A 23,170-nucleotide genomic window follows, 5' to 3' on the forward strand; every position below is an offset into this window, starting at 1 on the left:
TATGTACAAAATTATTATCATACATATATTAATCATAAATTAAATATATTTAATATGTTATGAAATTATCAAAATTATAGGTTATCATATATTTATTATCATTACATAAATTATCATAAATATTTTAAATATTTGCATATATATTTTGTATCAACACCCATAAATTCATAGTAGAATGAAAGTCTATTGTAATATATAATCAATATATATGTGTGATTAATTTGTTATATATATAATGTGTAATTGTTTATATACAAAATTATTATCATACATATATTAATCATAGGTTATATATGTTATTAAATTATCAAAATTATATGTTATATATATATTATCATTACTGTCTACATATATATTTTGTATCAACACCTATAAATTCATAGTGGTATGAGGGGTTATTGTAATATATAATCAATACAAATGTGTGATTAATTTATATTTAATTAAGCTATTATGTTATTAAATTTGTTATGCTATATATCACTTGATTATACAATATGTTATGTTCAAAAATTTGTCATATTATATTTAATTAAGCTATTATATTATTAATTTTTTCATGTTATATATCATTTAATTATACAATATGTTATGTTCATCAATTTATCATACTATATTTAACTAAGCTATTATATTATTAAATTTGTTATGTTATACATCAATTGATTATATAATATGTTATGTTTATCAATTTACTATACCATATTTATTATTTATTAATTGAAATGCTATCTTATAATATTTAATTATTGACTTTATTTGGAAAAATATGAAGCTGTTATGTTGTTGGATTTACTATATTATATATCACTTGATTATACAATCTATTATGTTATTAAATTTGTCATGCTCTGTATCACAATAATTTATTACTTTTTAATTAAAAGGCTATATACTTATATATTTAATTATTGATGACATTTGGAAAAAAAAAAATCCAAACATATTATATATATAAGAAAAACAAAAGTATCATAATATTTTATTATTGATTACCATTAAAAAAAATTCATCCAAACTAAACCAAACATAATATAAAAATGAAAAAAATAAATAAATTATAATAATGCATACCATGTTTTTCGAACATAAACGAACGAACAATCGAACAGATTGTTCGTGAGCGGATGGATCAGTCGAACGTGTAATGTTCGCGAACATAATCGAACGAACAACCCCTATTCAAACTCGATCGAACATATTATCGAACGAATATCGAACTGTTCGCGAACAATATCGAACGAACATCAAGTTGTTCGCGAACTGTTCGGTTTGTTTGCAGCCTTAAGTTCACCCACCTGCACACCCACCTCCAACCAAGAGCCACCAAAGTTCCAAACGGGTTTGGGTTTTTGAAAAGGTAAAAAAAATAAAAGGGAAGATGAGGGGGGAAACAAAAATTATATGAAATATGTGAACTAAATGAAAATGTGAAACGGGCAATTTGCAGTTAAAAAAAATTATTTGGAATAGGTTAAAATGCCTTTTTAAGCGGTAATGAAAAGTGAAAGGGGCAATTTCGTCATCAAGTTTCGGCAACACAAAATTTGTAATTGGTCGTCTATTTTTTATTTTAAATCACAACATATTATGTTAATTTAATTCATTCATTTTTTGTAACATTTGGAAATACTTTCAAAACGCTGCGTTTTGAGACTGTTAAATCATGTCATCTTCATTGATTTTGTAATTATCTGTTAGTAATACAAGATATCCATCTGTTTTGCAGGCTTGGAGTTGTCATATGAAGAGATGTGTTTGTAATGAAAGCGCCACGTCATAGGAATCAGTACTACTATAGGCAAATGAGGCAGTTTCAACGTTTTTACAAACTTCGAGTCTGCCATAGACGCTGTTGGTCAACCTTGCCCGTATCTTCCCCTGTATTGACGCCTTCAAGTAGTGTCGAATCAAACGAGGTAATAGTTTCTCTATGTTTAGTTTATGAGTGTCTAATTTGCGTATGTGAGTGTTGACGTGTTTGCTTTATTATTACCATATCTCAATTTTGTTTGTCGTTCCACCGTATCGTTTTTAGATGAGTAATAACGTTAGCTTGTCCGATGAGATGACCTACCAATTTTTTATTCTGTTGTCCGAGTGTGTGAAAAATGCCCATGGAACTGTAATTAAAACGACGGATTACCAGAATATGTTGGTTGATTTGGAACCGTTGGCTGGGAAGAAGCTCGATGCAGGACATTTAGCTTTTAAGTTCTTCCGGTTGAAAAATACCTATAATGCTTGGCACAAACTTATTCAACACACTGCTTTTGGTTGGGATCATCAGAACCAAACCCCAACATGTTTTGTAGATGTTTGGAGAGAATATGTCCAGGTAACTTTTCATATTAATATACGACATTGTACGTTTTACACCTTTTTCCTTGACAAACACATATTAATGTACGTCTGTTTTCATTACCAACATAACAAATAGGCGACGCAGTTCTTTCGTAAGGGACTTCCGTATAAGCAGTTATATGAAGACATTTTTGAAAAGCAAAGCGCCACTGGAAGATTCGCGTACACATCAACGTCCGAACTAGTAGATTCGAACTACAATTCATCTGAACATGGACCGACTAAGAATGTCAACAGTGAGTTTGAACCTGATCCGGATCGAACAACAGGAGAAAAATGATCAAACATTTATGGTCATTAAAGACCCAGAAGGAGGAAAAAGACATCCGGCCCAAGTGAAGAACTTGTGGATGTGATTGGTAGACTGACATACGTACTTGTCGATAGGAATAGGGGATCCGGGGCTGGAAATCGTAATGAAGATGAAGGGGTCAAAGAGAACACCAGTCGTCGATCTGTCCATTTTCCATGTCCAAATGTTTGGACATTTTGACGTCTATGCAGGTTCATACAGATATTTACATTAACGTTGTCGATTACTTGTATGAAAATCCAGGGTTTAGGGAGGCATTCTTACAAATGCCAGTCGAGCATAGGTTAAATTGGGTTTATACTAGGTTGAGAATTGATTAGGATGAGCCTGTTTGTCATACTTGTAGTCCCACAATTTTGTACTAACTAGTGGGCACTGATCCCTTATACGGTTGTTTATTTTTTACAGGATCTTGATTTAGCTTCGACGTAATTATGTTTGCTATCGTATGTACTTATACAATGTGCTATTGTTTTAATGTTAGAACATGTTTCATATAAGTTGGAGCTTGGAAGTACAATTAAATATTGAATGTTATATTTTCCTTAGTACCACAACAGTATGAATTGATGATCAATGTTTTACAAATGTACAGGTTTAGATGGCGTCGTCTAGGTGTACAACTCGTAATCGAAATAATGCTGATGAAGAAAGGGAAATTCTGGTAGATGTTGCGGCTGCATTGTGCGCAGTTGCCGCATTGGAAATAGAATTCGAAACACATGGACGACGATTACGACATACATTCGCATTAACTGGTCACAATAAAATGTTGGAAGTACTTAATGGCCATCCTGACAGAATATTTGCGAAGTGCCGCATGGACAAACAATGTTTTAAATACTTATGTTACATTTTAGCACAACAAGGGAACTTGCGAGACTCCAATAGGATGAGTATTGAAGAATGGGTTATGATATTTTTGACAACCGTTGGAAAAAACGAGACATACAGTACTATTATGGATGATTTCCAACATTTAGGTGAGACAATCTCTAGATATGTGGGCAAAGTTTGCAACACAATATGTGGGTTGCAGATAGAGTTTATAAAGGCACCGGACTTCAGTGCAGTTCCAGAGGAAATATCGACAAACCCATAATATTACTCGTTCTTTAAGGTACTTTTATTATATTATTATTTGTACGTACTTCAGTTCATTGTGTTATTTATGTTGACAGTCAGTTGATATTATTAAATGTCATCTTTTGTCCACATGACTGTATAGGGGCGATTGATGGCACATATGTCGATGCTTGGGTTCCAGCTGAGTTGGCCGATGTCTTCCGGAATCGTAAAAGAACATTGTTGCAGAATGTCATGGTTGTATGTGACTTTAGGATGATTTTCACTTATGTCGTCATAGGTTGGGAAGGATCCACCCACGACTCAAAGGTTTTAAATTCGGTTCTTGATGATCCTAATTCTGGATTCCCACATCCCCCACCAGGTACAACTAGCTTCTTTACGTATTATAACATATTTGCTCCTTTTGCTTGGATTAAAATATCAAATAACATATGTCAGTTGATTACAGGTAAATACTATTTGGTTGATGTGGGTTATGCAAATAGAGGGGGGTTGCTTGCCCCTCATGGATGAGTTCCTTACCATCTACATGATCGTTGTCGTAACCGGAATGATCCACAAGCATTGTTTAGCTACAGACATGCATCACTCCGCAATGTTGTTGAGAGAACCTTTGGTGTTCTAAAGAAAAGATTCTGGATTCTTAATGGAATGAATAATTACCCGTTGGAGAAACAAGCTTGGATTGTTATGACATGTTGTGTACTTCATAATTTTAGCAGAAGTACAATATGCAGGATGAAATCTTTGAACAGTCTATTGCGGAAGTATATTTGCATGACCAAAACAGGGCATCTAATGAAGGAAATGGGGAGGGATCGAGTCAACTGCAGCAACGTATTATTGACGACATGACACATGTGCGGGATAACATAATGACTGAAATGTGGGAACAACATATGACCAATGTCGTAGTTGTTAATGGAGTATAGCTGTATAAACTATTCTAAGGGTTGACAATCAGTAGCTTCGTCAGAGATGTATTAATGTGGTGTTTTTAAATGATGTATTAGTACTTGAAATTAATAATTTCAAGTTTGTCTTTAAGTTAGTGATTACGAAATTACTAATTAAATATTTAATAATATTAAAACGTTAATTGATAAGTTTTTACGATATAATAATAAAAATTAATTTAACAAAAAGCACCAAATAATTCTATCAATAAATCCTTTATAAAAAAATATACCAAACAATTTTTCTATAATTTATTCAACTTATATTATCTTAAATACTTGACCAAACATCAAATCATATTATCGTAATAATAACCCAATTAAATGCTCTATTAAACATATTTTTTTAAATAATATTATTAAAATAATAACTCAACTTAACTTTACAATAATATTTCAAAAATATTAGTTAAAATAACTTAGGGTGCGTTTGGTTTATTATTTTGGATAGGATTTTGGGAATAATATTGGGTAGTTGGATAAGGGAGTATTACGAGGTAAAATTTAAAAATTTATGAAAAAGCCCATAGGTTTGCTAATTTAATTAAACACCTAATATATAAAATGACAAAAACACCCTCACCACTTGTAGTGCCAGATTCCGGCCACCACCGTCGGAATCTGGTCGAAAAATCGCGTTACGACACAGATCGGTCGTAACGCGTCGTTATGACCTTTTCTGACCAGATCCACCATGAAAAAGGCCAGATCTACGGCCTGCTGTGGCCACGACGGCCGAAAAAGGCCAAAACAATGGCCAGACGGCCAGATTTGGCCTTTTTCGGCCAGATCTGTGGTGGCGGATCTGGCCGGAAAAGGCCAGATCGGTGAACTTTTGGCCATTTCTGGTCAGCAGGTAGGCCGTTGTGCAGATCTAGCTACCGCCGACGATGGTTGCCAGAATCTGGCAAATATGGGTCGCGGGAGTGTTTTTGCTAATTTTTAAACTTTTTTTTCAGGGGGTATTTAATGAAATTAATAATCTTATGGGGTTTAAAAATAATTAAAAAAATAAGATAGTATTTTTGAAATAATATACTAAATATTATTTAGAAAATAAGATTGAGAATATGAGCAAAAATAATAAGCTAAACATGTCCTAAACAAACCCACCATACTTTTTAGTTCCGGTAATAATTGTACAGTGAAAACAATTACAACAGTTATCTATCTCCCATTTTGCTTTTGGAACGAAAAGTTTGGAGGGAGACCAAAATGCGAGAGCGGGCAAATTCCACATCAGACAAATGTAGAAAGATGCGAAACATTGGCGTTTGGAGTCCACGCGCCCTCCGCCTCCCCTTCCCTACATTAAATAGGGATATTAAACGATCTTTTGCCATTGCCGTCACTTCAAATCTCTTGCTTCTCTTTCTCCCTTTCACTTTTCACGCTCTTTGCTCGAACCCTAGGTAAATCGATCCAAGTTTCTGAAGCGAAAATGGTGGTTCAATCTTTGGAAAGCGGACAAGCTGAGCGGAGAATGAGCGCGAGGATTCAGGAGAAACAGAGGGTGGAGAAGTTGCGTTTGGTGAAACGGAGAGTGGAGCTTCTTGGTGATACAGAAGGGGGAAGTGACGGTAAGAAGAAGCAAAACAATATTTCCAGCAGAAAAAGGAGGAAAGAAGAAGATTCCGAAAATGCGGAGGGGGGAGACAAGGTTCCAGTTCAAACAACGAAGTGTGAAAATGAGTCTATGAACGGTAATGCTGTAAATCTGGCTGATAAAGGTGATCATTCTATAAACTTGGCTGAAAAAAGTGACCATGCTAAAGTGAAAGAGACTTTGAGGTTGTTTAACAAACATTATCTTCATTTTGTTCAGGTTGGTTTTACCATATCAAACACTATATATAATTTTGTTTGGTTTGTCTTAGTTTTAACATGTATTACTTATGGCTTTAGTTGGAAGAAGCAAGATGCAGAAAAGAAGAAGTAGATAAGAAAGCTTCCAAAAAGTCAAAATCCAAGGTTAGTATGAACCTTAACTGTTTGTATTTGATATTGGTTTGAGTTTTTTTTTTTTAATTATTAATTTTGTTAGTAGACTGAAAAATTATTTATCTCAGCAGTCATGGTGTATGCTTTTTAATCTGTGGGAAATCATCATGTGTTGTAGAAATCATTATTTTTCTCTATGTTATACTCTTGAGGACATGACTTATGTCCATGTGTGTTTTCTCTGACATGGCATATTTTTGTCCCCAGATTATAGTATGAATTCATTCAAATGTTATTTTCCACAACTGCCAATCATTTGATTGGTGAATGAATGGTGCATTATAAAGACCACTGACATATTTCAATTTGATATTGAGGTATTTCTTAGCTGTGGTTTGGCTTTGCATATATCTTTTTTGATAATTTTTGAAAGTTAATTTGCAAAGTAGATAGATATTTAGGTATAAATTTGCGATTCTTGGTCTTTAAGTTTTTGATATTATATAGTAATGAGAAAGTTTTCCAGAAAGGCAATGTACCTGAAGAAAATACTAAACACAAGGCCAAGCGACCTGATCTGAAGGCAATATCCAAGGTAAGTCAAGATTTGTGTGTTAATGACTCTTTAGAATCTTACGTCTGTAACTCCTTGGTAGTTGTTTCACTGCTTAATTGCTTATAACAAATTCTATTCACTGTTCTTGATTGCTAGTTTATCATGTATTGTAGTGACCTCACTTCTTTAGTGGACCGATTGAAATTAGAATTCCCTGTTCATGGCTTCTTTGCTTAATTGCTTAGGGTTTCCATTGAACATTGGCTTTATTGTCTCTGCCAAAACTGTCAAAGAACTATGAAGAAAAGGATTTGCAGGGGTTGGAGTGACCCAAGAAATTTTAGCTATTTTAATAAATTCAAGCCACTACTACCCAATAGTTAATGTTGTGGCTATTGGTTGAGGAACCATATCTCTTCTTGATGTTGTCAACCTTTCTCTAATTGTTCTTAACATTGTAATTGGGGAAAGTTTTTTTGTTTATGGTAACAAGTAATAATGGTTGAAGAAGTATACATCGGATTGAAGCTTAAATACCATTGCTGGACATTTGTCTATAAGCTTGATCTTTTTTGTCAGTTGTTTAATTGATAGCTATTGGAAAGGAAAAAAAAAAAAAAGAAAGTTTTGGCGATTTGAGGTGCCAAAGTCCTCCAGTTCACACTTGTTTGACTAGAAAAATGGTTATATCTTATTGAAAGCATCAACAGCTTTTATACATAAAAGAGTGACCTAATTGCCGAAACTAACTCCTAAAATTATTACTAAAATAAAGGAACAAAGGCCACGTGCCTTAATAGTCCAAAGACTTATTCAATCAGCAATCGTTTTGACCAAGCCAAGTCAAATTATAGCTAAGAAAAATGACACTTATTAAAATATGGCAATGTGTACTATCAATAGCTTGACAACACATAACACATCTCCCTTCTTCAAAGGACCTTGCCCACAAGGTCAAGGAACTTTTTTTGAACGTCTTCGAAATCTTCCCATGTCGCATCCTCAATTGTAGTCCCTTTCCACTGAATTAAAACCTCCACACCAGCTTGATTCCCCTTTTTCTTTAGTCTCCTTTGTAAGATCTTATCAAGTTCAGGTATTAGGGCTCCATTGGCAACAAGAAGAGGTAAATCTGAGGACGGAACAACATGAGATCCCAACTTCTTCTTAAGACATGAGACATGGAATACAGGATGTATTTGAGATTCCTTTGGTAGATCTAGCTTGTATGCAACATTTCCAATTCTCTGGAGCACCTGAAATGGACCATAATAACGGGGAGAAAGTTTTAAGATTCCTTCGCATGACTACAGAGATCTATCGATATGATCTCAACCTTAAATAAACCCAATCTCCTACCACAAACTCCCTTTTAGTTTTTTTTTTATCAGTAAAAAAAATTCATTTTGGCTTGGGCTTGTAAATTCTCTCGAAGCAAGGTCATTACAAAGTCTCGGTTCCTTAATTCATCTTCCACAGCTTGCATGCGGGTGGAGCCTGGTTCAAAGTGAAGCATCTGAGGTGGAGGAAATCCATACACTACTTTGAAAGGAGTAATTTGGGTTGAAGTATGGATTGAAGTATTGTAAGAATATTCTGCCAAAGGAAGCCAACGAGCCTAATCTTTTGGCCTATCTTTAGAAAAACAATGCGGATAACATTCTAGGTCCTGATTCATCACCTCTGTCTGCCCGTCAGTCTGCGGATGTATGAAGAATTGAGAAGTAGTTCAGTACCACAAATTCAAAACGGGCTCCCTCCAAAATTGACTTGTGAAAACAGGATCCCGATCATTGACTATGGATTGGGGTAGGCCATGTAATTTGAAAACATTTTCCATTAAAATGTGGGCTACAGTTATGGCAGTATATGTATGTGAAAGAGATATAAAGTGTGCATATTTGCTTAACCTATCCACTACTACCATGATAACATTACGCCCTCTTGAAAGTGGTAGTCCTTCAACAAAATCCATGCTGATAGTAGTCCAGTTTTGAGCAGGAATAGGCAAGGGTTGAAGAAGACCAGTTGGATGGAGAGTTTCTATTTTGTTTCGTTGACAAGTATCGCACTCCCTCACATAAGCCCGAACATCTTGTTTTAACCTATGCCAAAATAATTCTCTTTTAATTCTAGAATATGTTTTTAGAAACCCCAAGTGACCTCCCAAATAACAATGGACTTTTGTGAAATTGACGTAAGATCTGTTGTTGGATTGGTACCAAGGTTCCTAAATGCAGTTTTTCCTTATAGAAAAACAACCCATTTCGGTACTGATATTTGGTTGAATCCAAGTTCCCCTGTTGGAAGCGATAAATCATATCTTGCAATTGGGGATCTTGTGGGTAAGTCTTGCGTAGCTCATCCATCCATGTGGCCCTTATTTCACTGATTGCATGACTTTGCATCGACACCATGGTTGTGATACTTTCACCTTCTGCAGAATGTATCTATGAGAGAGCATCTGCCATTTTATTTGTCTTGCCACTCTTATATTCCACTGTGAAATCATACCCTAATAATTTAGAGACTCATTTTTGTTGAGCTGGAGTACCCACCTACTTTAACAAATGTTTCAAGGCTTGTTGATCTGTGTGTATCGTGAATGAGTAACCAAACAAATAATGCCTCCATGTCTGAATATCTATAATTAATGCCAATAGCTCTTTCTCATAGGTAGAGAGAAACAAACTTTTCCCCTTCAGTGCTTGGCTAGAATAGGTTAACGGTCTTCCTTCTTGCATAAGAATTGCTCCTAAACCATCTCCAGATGCGTCACACTCTATAATAATTTTTTTTGAAAAATCTAGTAACCTTAGCACTGGTGGTTTCGTCATTGCTTCCTTTAATTGATTAAAAGCTTGAGTAGCCTGCTCAGTCCAAATAAAAGAGTTCTTTTTAAGCAAATTCATAAGGGGTGTCGCAATCTCACCATATCCCTTGACAAATTTTCTATAGTATCCAGTAAGTCCTAAAAATCCCCTTTAAGCCTTAAGACTTGCAGGTTTTTGCCAATTCAACATAGTAGAGATTTTGTGAGGATCTGCTTTAACCCCATCCTTGGAAATTAGATGTGCTAAATACTCCACCTTTGGGCTGCCAAATACACATTTTGAAGCCTTTGCATACAATTGATGTGTTTTTAAAATTTGCAAAACAATTTTTAAATGCCACAAGTGGTCTTCCAAAGTTGCACTGTATATGAGAATGTCATCAAAAAACACAAGCACAAACTTTCGAAGATGAGCTTTAAATATTTATTCATTAATGCTTGGAAAGTAGACGGAGCATTGGTAAGCCCAAAGGGCATAACCAAAAACTCGTAGTGTCCCTCATGGGTTCTAAAGGTAGTTTGTGGATATCATCAGAATTCATCCGGATTTGGTGATACTCGGATCGTAAATCTAATTTAGAAAAAATAATAGCCCCATGCAATTCGTCTAATAATTCCTCAATATTAGGGATATGGTACTTATCTTTAACAGTATCCTTGTTCAACGCTCGATAATCCACACATATTCGCCAACTGCCATCAGCTTTTTGCACTAGTAGCACTGAAAAGGAGTAAGGGCTGTGACTTGTTTGGATGACTCCACTAGACAACATCTCTCGAACTGTCTTTTCAATTTCTTCCTTATGATAATATGAATATCTATAGTGCTATACACATGTGGGTTGAGCTCCCTCTTTCAATGGAATTTTATGGTGAGGCTTCTAGGTGGGGGTAAACTAGTTGGCTCAGAGAAAACTCCTGCAAAATTCTTGTAAGAGTTCTTGAATACTTGGTGGAGTGGGAATCATGGATTTTGGCTTGTCAACTTCTAGCAATTGGAGCCATACTCCTTTCCCAAAGTATTTGGTGCACTTACTAATTTTTTTCCTCTTTTTCCAAACTTGTCTTAGAGGGCCTTATACCTTGTAGTCGAATAGTAGAACCATTAAAAGGAAACTGCATGGTAAGGTCTGTAAAATTCCATAAGATTGGTTCAAGACGTCTCAACCAATCCACTCCCAACACCAAATCACAACCTTCAAGAATTAAAAGATCCAAAGTAGCCTCAATCTAGAAGCTTGGCAATTGGATAGGAACAGCCTTGCAGTAGTCATGGCAAGGAAGATTGTCACCATTAGCGATCTGAACATTTAATTGGCTATTTACTATTGGTAGCTTAGCCTTCCTAGCTATATTGGGATCAACAAAACTATGGGTGCTACCGGTGTCAATGAGAACCATTACTGTCTAACAATGTATTCTTCCTTTCAATCTCTTAGTCTTCGAAGCAAGAGCTCCCGCGATGGCATGAAGCGAAATCCCCAAGAGTTCTTGAGGAGGAGTTTGAGTAGGCAGCCCAAAAGCATTAATTCTCGAGTAGGGGTTTGTTTTAGTTAAAAGAATAGGTTTACCTTGGGTTTTTAATAAAACCTTTTCTTTTTGTAATCGAGGAAGCCCAAACGTGTTAGACAAAGTGGTTGGTTTAAACATAGAAACAGTAATTCGCAAGTCATCCTGCAAGCCACTAAGAAATGTTCTAATTCGGAATTCTTTAGTGAGCCTAGAAATTTTGTTGGACAGAATTTCGAATTGGGTCTGATAATTCTCTACACTGGTAGTTTGTTTGAGTTTGGTGAACGCTTCGATAGGATCCTCATATGCCGTCGGTCCAAAGCGGACTTTAAGCGCCTTGACGAATTCTTCCCAGGTATGAATAAGGGTTGCATCCATAAGCCAACAATACCAAGCGAGTGCCTTACCTTCCATGTGGAATGCTGCAATTTAAAGCCTTTGTTCATCTGGAGTATTACTGTATGAAAAGAATTGTTCAATTTTGAGAATCCATTCAGTTGATCCTAAACCATCAAACTTTGGAAACTCCAATCGCAAAGTTCTGGCTTGGATGGCTCCACCTCCCTCAAATAATGGATTTTCCTTGAGTTGCAAAACCTCATCCTTAGAAGATTCCTTGCCAATTTTCAAATTTCCCTAGGTAGTAGCTAGTTGATCGTAGCTTGTGGCAAGTTGGTTAATCTGTTGTAAAACAGCTTCCAGTAGAGTTCCCTAGCGTTCTTGTTTTGCCTTTAATTGAGTTGTTTCACCTCTTAAAGTGGATACAACTTCTGTTAGTTGAGCATTGCGAGTCCCATCAGCCATGTTGCAGGAACAAGGCTCTAATACCAAATGATAAGTACTGGAAAGGAAAAATAAAAAAAAGAAAGTTTTGGTGATTCGAGGTTCCAAAGTCCTCTAGTTCACACTTGTTTGACTAGAAAAATGGTTATATCTTATTGAAAGCATCAACAGCTTTTATACATAAAAGAGTGAGCTAATTGCTGAAACTAACTCCTAAAATTATTACTAAAATAGAGGAACAAAGGCCACGTGCCTCAACAGTCCAAAGACTTATTCAATGAGCAACCGTTTTGACCAAGCCAAGTTAAATTACAGCTAAGAGAAATGACACTTATTAAAATATAGCAACGTGTACTATCAATAACTTGACAACACATAGCATTAATCAATTTGGCCACAAGTTTTAGTGTTTGAATCTCTCTATGTGTATGCATTTTTGTATTTGTATTTGTGTTTGCTTGGTGCATGGCTTCACTTGGGAGGATTTTTAGAGTTCAAATACTGTTGTTATGCCTATCTCTAATAAATTAAATTTTTGGTTGAGTGGTGACTTGAGATGGTATTAGAGCTTGTTAAAGAAGAATACTATGTTTAAATGCCCCACATCACATAATAAGTGCATAGGGTTTTTACTTTTTATCTTTTAATTTTTGGATCCAAGTTACATAAGAGGGGGCTTATTAGAGTTTAACTACTATTGTTAAGTCCTAACCTGTCAACTTAAACTTACTGGGTAAATGGTAACTGAAAATGGTACTAAAATAAGGTTTGTTTATACGAGCTCTCCTATGCTTCACATTTTTGTAATTTTATCTGTATCTGTATGCTTGTGTTTGGAGCTACTTTGCATGAGAGATTTTTCTTCTCTCTCTCTCTTTCTTTTAAAGGCAGAATTGCATATAGCAATAATAAGAAAGATACAGAGATCGTGAACAAATATGCCTCTGCAAAATAAGGAAAAAAAAGATCTTAAAATAAAGTAGAATTCTGAAGAACATATTAGGAGCCAATCAGGTCTTAGGCCATCTTTGCAGAATATCACATGTATTATTTCTTCCACGGGCCAATGACCATGCCAATATTTTGTATCTTACTAGTAACTTAAGTAATAATGTTGTGTACTTGCCTGTCAATTTAAGCTTTTGAATTTGAGTGGTTACTTGATTGTTCATAGTTGTGATATCTTTCATATGCTTTCCACCTTTAAGAAGCTACAATTTTTTGGCAGATGATGGAGGAAAATGAGATACTGTACCCTGAGAAACGAATTGGTGACATTCCTGGTTGGTTGTTTGCACTTGAAATCTTTTTCCAGTTTAATAGATTTACTCTCATTGAGTATGACTGATTATATTATATATAATTTTAACTTATATATAAGCTTTGTGAACTCATTTTTTGACTATAACTTGTTTTGGTTGTAAAATTTTTATTAGAATGTTTGGTATTTCCATGTGATGGCAGGTATTAATGTTGGGCATCAGTTTTATTCACGGTCTGAAATGGTTGCAGTTGGTTTTCACAGCCATTGGTTGAATGGAATTGATTATATGGGGATGTCCTATGGAAGGGTAAAACATTCTTCTTACCGGATGGGGGAGTATCTGAACAAAGTTAAATTTACAATTGATGTTTCTGTACATTTTTTCCCCTTTGAATGCTATAGTACTTTGAAAAGCTTGTGTTATATGAGTGTGTTCTCTTATGATATTATGCATTCTTTGTACTGCACATGTTTTTGTAAGCAATTTTACTTGGATTGTGAAACTTTGTGTAAATTTGCACTGCCTATTCTAGCTGTTACATTTACCAATTTACTATTGAACTTGTATTAGATATTTATAACTTAAGGATGGTACAAACGTCCTCTGTATAGAAATTTTCTTGTTAAGTAAATAGTTGTATTTTGTTGAATGACATTCTGATGAATAAGTTGGTTCTTATCTATGGAATTTCTATTTACTTCCCTATCTAAATTGATTATTTTACCACCTTGAAGTGTCAATTGACAAATTTTTTTAGCCTTTTGAAGTTGACAGGCCCTTAATTCTTAAACATTAGATGTTAATGTATTCTATAATGAATGGAGGATTGATTTTGAAATTTTGATTCTTTTTTGCTGTCTTGTGGAGGGGTCAAATTGCATCTCCAAAATCCTGAGATTTTCAATAAAGGATTAACAATTTGGAATAGAGGAGTCATATTGTGATGTTATGTTACATCCTTTGTACTATGAGGAAAGGACATTGCTTTGGAAATTTGTATCCCATATGTTTTATGTTTGCACTGCTCTGATCTTCTCAATTTTAGATGCACTTTTGGTTGGTATTTTAGGTTAATAGTGATTTGATATTTTGTTGTTTTATAATTTTTTTAGTACTTAGCATGCTACACTTACACATTTTCTATACCAACCGAATGGTAATGTTCCTAATATAATTAATCAATAATTGAATGGTAAGATGAACTATCCAGACTATATTTGCTTTTAATGTAGTTGCTGTCTTTAAATAATCCAAAAGAAAACAAAATTTATGCTGTCTAAAGGGTTAACTGTAGGGTGGTACTCATGAGAAGCAATGTGAAGTTTTTCCTCTCATTTCCAGGTGTATAAGCAATATCAATTCCCGCTAGCTGTAGCCATAGTTTTGTCTGGCATGTACGAAGATGACTTGGATAATGCGGAGGATGTTATATACACTGGTCAAGGTGGACATGACTTGACTGGCAATAAACGTCAAATTCAGGACCAAGTCTTGGAACGTGGTAACCTTGCACTTAAGGTGTGTATGCTAAGAACTCTTTATTTTTGTTACTTGCTTTATTTTTTTGTGTGGATAATATTGTATATTCTTATTATAATGGCAATTGCTTTAGCAGTGCTAGAACCATGGGGTTCTTGTGTTAAACCTTTCACAATTTGCTAACTATATCCAGCAGGGTTCTAGCATTCTAGCTGTGTTAGAACCGGAAAAAGTGTAAGAGCCATGAGATTCTTGCACTGAATCTTTTAAAGTTTAAAACAAAAGTGCTAGAACTGCAATGTTATAGTGAGGTTTGAGTGGTTCTGCCACTGCTAGAACCCCAAGAATGTTAGATTGACAGGGTTCTTGCATTAGACCATTCAAATACAGAGTATTCTTATCCAATTAAGTTGAAGGTGACTAGATTATGAGATAAAACATGAGATGGACTATGTTCATTTTTCATTTTAACATTTGGCTATCTAGGCTAATTTCTCTATAAACTTTGACTTGCAGGAACTTTGTTTTCTTTCTTCCTTTGTTTTGATATGAAACTTAGATATGTATATTACTTTAAGAAAACTTAGATAGTTGATCAGTTATTCACTACTGTAAAAGTAACCCATCTAAAAAGGGTTTCAAAACTTTACGAAGGTCTCATGCACCTGTGCAAAAAGAAACCCAAAAAATTAGAACACTGTGGCATGAGCAAATCCTAAAAAATCAGAATCAACTTATTACCCATAATTAATTAAGATGGATAAAGAAGAAAGAGGTGTCCTCAATGTCTTTTGACATAGAAGCCCAAAGAGATGCCAAAAACTTGATCTTGTCATATGGAGCACCGGTTTCTTCTTCCCCACTTTTAATTCTTTCACCCCAAATCACTCACAAAAGAGCCGAACTTTGTATCTTGAACAGTGTGTATTTCATTTTTCAATACTATCCCTTGTTATTGCTTTTAAATTGGAAAAAAAAAACTTTTTTTTTCAAAGAAAAAACAATAGGACTTTGATTATTTTTTCTTTAGAATAATGCTAGTAGATGTGAAACTATTTTCTCTAATAAGAAAAATGTATGATTATTTTCCATCTTCCATTTTGAGTGCCGTAACTTAAACAGTGTTGTAGTCAATATTTTTAAAAATCTTCCCAAACAGCCTGTTTTTTATAATAGAGGAAGCCAACCATGTCTTGGCATTGCGCCATTATGATTAATATATGGATTTCGCATAATTTTTTTTATTATGCATCTCATTTCTTTTGTTGCACTGATGCGAGGTTTTGGGTATGGCCTCTGGACTAACTTGAATTTTACTTACATTTAATTGCAGAACTGTGTGGAGCAAAATGTGCCTGTCAGAGTAATTCGTGGTCTGAAATCTTCTACTAGTTATACTGGAAAAGTTTACACATATGATGGTTTGTACAAGGTATTTTTTTAATAGAAACTTGTTTGCCTTTAATTTATTTGTTTATCCAACAACACATCTTGTTTTATGGAATTATATGTTGAAATTGAATCAATAATATCTTTTAGATACTATGAAAGGTGTAAACCATGCTGGTAATCAAATTACATTCTCTTTGCTTTCTTAATGGGGATGTGATTCTGTTTTGAATTCAGAGATTCATTCTATCAACCGTGTAGTAGTATTGAGTTTTTTTGATACAGATTGGTTTTTTGCTTCCATTTAGGCTTCAGTTGTGAAGGAGTTTCAATCCTGTGCCTTTATATAGTGAGTAATACTATACATACATCATTTCCATACAACATTATGTGGTAAGATATGATTAACTAATTTAAAGTTAAAATTAAACTTTCACCCAATCATATCTTGCCACATAATGTTGTATGGGAAATGTTGTATGAAAATAATGTATGTGTAGTATTATTCTTATATAGTTTACTATAGTCCTTACATGATTTTTTTTTTTTAATTCTTTTTGGACACTTGGTCTAGAGTTGTATCTCCTCATCTTTTTACTTTTATACAGTGTTCTTAGTTTCTGAACCAAAAAGAGAAATGTGATAGCTGAAGTATATCTTTGCTCTGTTGAAATCTTTGCAATCCCGTTTTGCATGTTAAAGACGTTAAAGAGGGAATCAAGATGAACAAAGTTGAAATTGTGTGGTTCTGGTTAGATTAGAGTCGTTTGGATTTGCATGTTTGTCATGCTAAACTGTCACTAGGCACAATGAGCAACTCAGCAGATATTTTGGTCAATTCTCTTGAATTGAAATTAACACTACTGATGTGATTTTTGCTAATTTTGATGTTATATTTGGAACACTGTGCTGAATTCTATGTTTTTACTTTTATACTTAGTAATATGAGTGATTATAGACAAACATGTTTTAGTCTCTTTCTCAAAGTTTTTGCCTAATTGTAGCCAAGACCTTTTGGTTTGGAAATAGGCTGAGAGAGGCCTTTGATACAATTTTATCTTACGTTTGGAAAGATGTTTTATGATTTTAAGGGAGGTTTTATGACAGTTGTCAAAATATCAAGGGAGGCTTAGAGTATATAGAAAAGTTTGATTGTATTTTAGCCAAAACTCAAAGGTAAGCATTGAATTTCTTTCAACAATATAATTTGATTTATTAATTTTGTTTCCTGTGTTGCAGGTTGTTCAATATTGGGCAGAAAAAGGCATTTCTGGCTTTACCGTCTTCAAGTATCGCCTAAGGCGGCTTGAAGGACAACCTATACTGACAACTAACCAGGTGCATTCCTTGTCTGTTAATTTTGTTGTAGCAATTTTCTTATTTTTTGAGTTTGTCTTTTCACTGTATGCCTTATTTTTTTCTTTCACTGAGAGCTTTTGCCAATAGGTTTGTTTTGTTGTCTTCAAGTATCGCCTAGGGGTGTTGCTGTATCACCTTGTTGGATTTCATGATAATTTTGTTTTTCATAGGAAGAATTTTTTGGTATTTACTGTAGGTACTTTGGTTTTTTGATATGAAATAGCTCTCAGTACTTTCTTATAATGATTTGTCTTCTATAACAAAGTAATGAATAAATTTATATAACCCTAAATATGTTTGCTCATTATGACAGGTTCATTTTACCCACGGACGTGTTCCCCAATCTATGTCAGAAATACGAGGGTATTAAAAGAATCAATGTTCATTTAAAATAGAATATCAGCTTTTAATTTTTTATTGTGATTAAGCTCTATTCTTTTGTTGGCAAAGGTTGGTCTGCGAGGACATTACAGGGGGCCAAGAGAATTTTCCCATTCCAGCTACGAATTTGGTTGATGATCCTCCTGTTGCGCCAACAGGCAAGGCAAACTATTGAAATTTAATATCAAAGTGTTGATTACTTATATAAAAGAAAATGCACATAGTTGAAAGAAATAGTTGGTATGTTCGGTTGCCTCTCTAACTTCTCTCATTTTTCACAGAACAATTAAATGTTTTCATATTAAGCATAGTGATTTAATCACACAAGTATCTTTGATGAAAATCACAAAGAATAAAAAATTGGGAGAGAATTTAGGTGTGTTAAATATGCTAGTGGATGCATGACTTATTTATTTCCAATTAATGTATTTCAAAGTTATTTTTAAGTGATAATCCTTGGACTAAGCCCTTGGTGCACCATAGCACCCCCTTGGTCTCTTTTTTTAATCAAAATGGAAATATTTCATAGAATGAATACAACCCTTTATCTACTTAACCATCTCTTTCCAAAACCTTTTGCTTTTAGAACAAGTTAAAAAAAAGTCCAATCTAAAGCATCATATGTTTTCCAGAAATTGATTATATTGTCATCAATTGTTTTTCTTCCCGCACTTCTCTACAACCTTATTTGCCATTAACACAACAGAAAAAATATGCGTATCTTTTATAAAAGCAGATTGAATTGCCAAATTGTCTTTTTTAAAGCTTCTCTTAGTTGAAGAGTAAGCACTTATTAGCATTAGCCACAATTTTTCATTGACCAGAGCCAAATTTATCTTAAGCTAATCAAATTCAATGCCATGCTTGATTTATATTGAAATTGTGGTACTTTAGTGTTCCTTTTTGGTGATGAAGTGAAGAATTTCAGGTTTTACTTATTGCAAGACTTTACAAGTTGCAAAAAATGTAAAGCTCCCTGCTAGTGTCATCGGATGCAATTGCAAAGGAAGTTGTGAGAATTCCAGGATTTGTTCTTGCGCAAAGCTTAATGGTTCTGACTTTCCATATGTGCGCCGTGATGGTGGCAGGTAAAATTTAATGTGGTGAAGTATTATTTTTCTGACTTATGGCTTGAATTAAAATTAATTATACCATAATGATTTTGAAGATATTGATCATCTTCCATGAAGTATTGTGAATGGACTATTTTTTTGCTAAAAAATCAACATTTACATGATAAAGCTTCAAAATATTCTATACACCTGTTTACTTATTACAACCCTATTGTTTCTTCTCATATTCTAGCCTAGAAAATCGAGAGTGAAAAAAATCTAAGATGTTGTTTTCAAAGAGTCTCTTTTGCCAAGCTAAGATCTTCTATTACTGGTATTGCTTCCCTGGATGTTTATGTCCACAATTTGATTATATTTCAAATATTCAACAAATCAGCAACTTTCACACTTAGAGCGCCATGTAGTTGCTTAGAGAACTGTATGTTTGAACTTTGGATTTGTTAACGATAACAAGCAAGAAGCTTTAAGAAATTTAAATTATTGAGATTCATTGCCGGGGAACAAAATATGCACAAATCCTTGTAACATCAATGGGCAATTTGCATTTTGATCTCCATTTATCTGAAGATACAGTAAAACCTCTGTATAGTGATACTCTAGTGGAATAATGTCCATGTTGTCATAAAAAATTATGGTTCTAACTTGGGTCAGTTATAAATAAAAATAAACTCCATATTATAATAAATTATAATTTTTTTGGGTTTCGTCTTAAGGAATTTGTCTATACATAGTAATAATTATTTGTATATTGTAAAAAATATATGCTATGTTATATTAAAGATTTAAGATGAAATAAAATAATTATTTAAAATTATTTGAGACAATGGTTTATACTTTAGAGCTGTTATCATATCTTTGAATTTGCGGGTGTGTAATAATTCGTTAGCATAGACATCTTGACACGAAACTTTTTGCATTTATAGAATTTACATTGAGAGAAAAACATTAAAGAAAATGCAAAATTTGAGACTCTTAAGATGACTTCGCATATTCCCAATACTATATAGATACATGTACTAGTTTTTTGAAACTATGTTTATCTCCTTTATCAATGTCTATACTTTAGATTTTTGACATGCTTCATTAATTAATTATTAATATAGTGCATATTTTACCTTTATATTACTTGCACTAAGGATAATTAAGATAAAACAATAATTTTTGTAATTACACCTCTATTAAATTATAATGTTTTCATAATAATAAAATTAGTTTGGTCCCATTATTATGACTATAGAGAGGTTTTATTGTATATGGATTTATGTGGTGGATTTGGCTGGCTTAAGGGAGAAAGGAATGAAGGTTGGATGGCTAGATCAAGAGAGAGAAACAGAGGATTTTTCTTTTAATCTCGTTGTAGATACAAAATTATAGTTACTTTCCAGTGTTCAGACTAATAGATTGATCTGAATTTTGGGGAAGTTGATTGATAAATTTAGAACAGCAGGGGTTTGATTGATTTTGCTTAAAAATTTAGGGCCCTCAAGGAAACTTAGCCTTTTAGTTTTTGATCTTCTGATCTGGTGCTATTTTCATTGTTCTACCCTCCAGATTGATTGAAGCAAAGGATGTTGTGTTTGAATGTGGTCCAAATTGTGGGTGTGGACTTGATTGCATCAACCGGACATCTCAGAAGGGGCTGATGTATCGGCTCGAGGTTTGTCACAATAACTAATAGCCAACAGTTACATCTCTCGCATTCTGTAAAAGATTTTCCATTATTAAATGTTGCAAATACAATACCCCTTTGCTGATAACAGGTTTTTCGTACCCCAAAGAAAGGATGGGCTGTTAGATCCTGGGACTTTATACCTGCTGGGGCGCCGATTTGTGAGTACACAGGAGTACTCATGAGGACAGAAGATGTGGATAATGACTCTGAGAGTGATAATAATTATATTTTTGACATTGATTGTTTGCAAACAATAAGGGGGCTTGGTGGAAGGGAGGTACTGTTTAGCATCTTGACTTAATATTTTATATGTTGCTATTCTTTATCCTATCAATTTTCCGTCCACTGGCTGAGTAACTATTCCTGTTGGTCTTTAAGTCGAGGCCGTTAATGCTGGCAAGGTTTGGGCTAGTCATTGCATTTCATAATCCATGGCTACAAATTGTAGCAAATTCTGTCTACAACTCATTGCTTGATTTCTGGAAACCATGTCAGTCTAAATTGGCTTATCTACTTATCTACCTGTAATGTAACACTTTGTGCTTTTTATGTTTGACATGTAGTTCATAGGAGATTGCGGTAAATTCATCACTGTACTATAGACATATTAAAGAAGAAATTGAGGTGAATACATTAGCGTACTGGAGATCTATGAAGAGATAATATTATCTGTAAAGGGAAGCAATTCTATACAAGACAGTGACAGAAAAATGTCAAGGATAATCTACCCTTATCTGTGTCAAAATAAGCTAACTGTACAAAGTTATCTCAAAACTAAAGCCCAAAACCCCTTCACAGATATGTGATGTACTCAATTACAATTTTATTTTGATAGGGTTTTGCTGTTTTTTTCTTTTTTCTTTTCATGCTACATTTGAATTTACATTGATATTTTTTTTTAGAGGCGACTAGGAGATGTATCCATACCAACAGTGCATAATTCGGATAGACCTGATGATCAGAGATCTGAAAGTGTTCCAGAGTTCTGTATTGATGCAGGTTCCATGGGAAACATTGCCAGGTTTATTAATCACAGTTGTGAACCTAATCTCTTTGTCCAGTGTATTTTGAGCTCGCATCATGATGTTAAACTTGCTCGGATAGTGCTATTTGCAGCAGATAACATACCTCCTTTGCAGGTTAGTTACTGTTCCCCATTCTTTCTCATTCTTGTTATTACTAATCTATTCTCTCTTGAAAATAATACTCAAAATGTTTATTGTTTAAAATTGGAGCTAAGAAGATATACTGAATGGTTTTTGCCCCCCTTATATTGCGTTAGGCTTGACTTTTCTCATAATGAGCTTGAACTTTTTAATTTAGACTTTGTATAGGCTGAAGTACATGGACTATCAAGGGAATTGAATTTGTGACTTGCTACTGTTGTTGGGTACTTGTAGGAGCTTTCCTATGATTATGCTTATACACTAGATAGTGTGTGTGGTCCTGATGGGAAGGTGAAGAAGATGCTATGCTACTGTGGCGCAGCTGACTGTAGGAGTCGGTTATTCTAGGTTTACCTGTTTCTCCTGCTTCCTTTAGCTGAAAAAGTTACCAATATTGTGTATCAACGAGGTAATCACTTGGTTTTCTGGTGGTGGTCTTTTTTCTTTTTCTTTTTTGTTTTTGGGGGGAATAATTCAACAATTATGTCCTTGAAAATTTTGATGCGACCATTGTAGGCTCGATAGTGTTGCAGTATAGTGTTTTTTTCTGGTTGACATTATTCACTGATATTTGTTATAGCTCAAGAGAAATGAGAGAAGAATAATGTGAAAATTGTAAGCGTTATTGAAAATCTGTATCAGATGTGAATCGTCATTGACAAATTGCGACAGATAAAGTTTATGATGTGAGTGGTAGTATGTATATCTTTCTTTAGGAAACTGAAAAGTTTTTATTGTAAAATTTTTCAATGGTTCATTTCTTTAAAATTCTTTTGAAGTTTAGAATCGTTGGTGAAAGAACTTCCATTTTTGAAACTTAAGTTTTTTTAATGTTATTTGGAAGCTCTACTTTATTTAACTAAATGATAAAATTATATTAAATAGACCCATACATAACATTAAGTTAGTGATGATTGATATGATCTAGAATACAAATTGATTTGTCTTCCATAGGATTTGATTTAGGAAATAAATATAAGGGCATTTAAAATAACTTCCTAATTTTTAGGTATACATGAAATAAACTTTTTAGTTTTCA

General features: G+C 34.0%; 1 protein-coding gene across 4 annotated transcripts; it reads left to right on the forward strand.

Annotated features, from left to right (window-relative positions):
• The first annotated feature begins 6,102 nt into the window (after positions 1-6,102).
• On the forward strand, positions 6,103-22,727 carry LOC116113879 (histone-lysine N-methyltransferase, H3 lysine-9 specific SUVH4). 4 transcript variants are annotated; one of them, XM_031400043.1, is made up of 15 exons: positions 6,103-6,547; positions 6,628-6,693; positions 7,190-7,258; positions 13,576-13,630; positions 13,812-13,918; positions 14,954-15,130; positions 16,425-16,523; positions 17,720-17,818; positions 18,153-18,202; positions 18,290-18,378; positions 19,149-19,308; positions 20,845-20,950; positions 21,054-21,242; positions 21,868-22,104; positions 22,366-22,727. In XM_031400043.1, the coding sequence occupies exons 1-15, from the start codon at positions 6,164-6,166 to the stop codon at positions 22,477-22,479; spliced, it is 2,001 nt and encodes a 666-aa protein (XP_031255903.1). In that variant the 5' UTR covers positions 6,103-6,163; the 3' UTR covers positions 22,480-22,727. The 4 variants fall into 4 exon arrangements, with proteins under 4 accessions (XP_031255903.1, XP_031255904.1, XP_031255906.1 ...); XM_031400046.1 differs by having other exon boundaries at positions 6,334-6,452; XM_031400044.1 differs by lacking the exons at positions 21,868-22,104; positions 22,366-22,727 and adding an exon at positions 21,529-21,851.
• The last annotated feature ends 443 nt before the right edge of the window (positions 22,728-23,170 follow it).

This window comes from Pistacia vera, unplaced genomic scaffold, assembly GCF_008641045.1.
Source record: "Pistacia vera cultivar Batoury unplaced genomic scaffold, PisVer_v2 Contig691, whole genome shotgun sequence".
NCBI classification, from domain to species: Eukaryota; Viridiplantae; Streptophyta; class Magnoliopsida; order Sapindales; family Anacardiaceae; genus Pistacia; species Pistacia vera.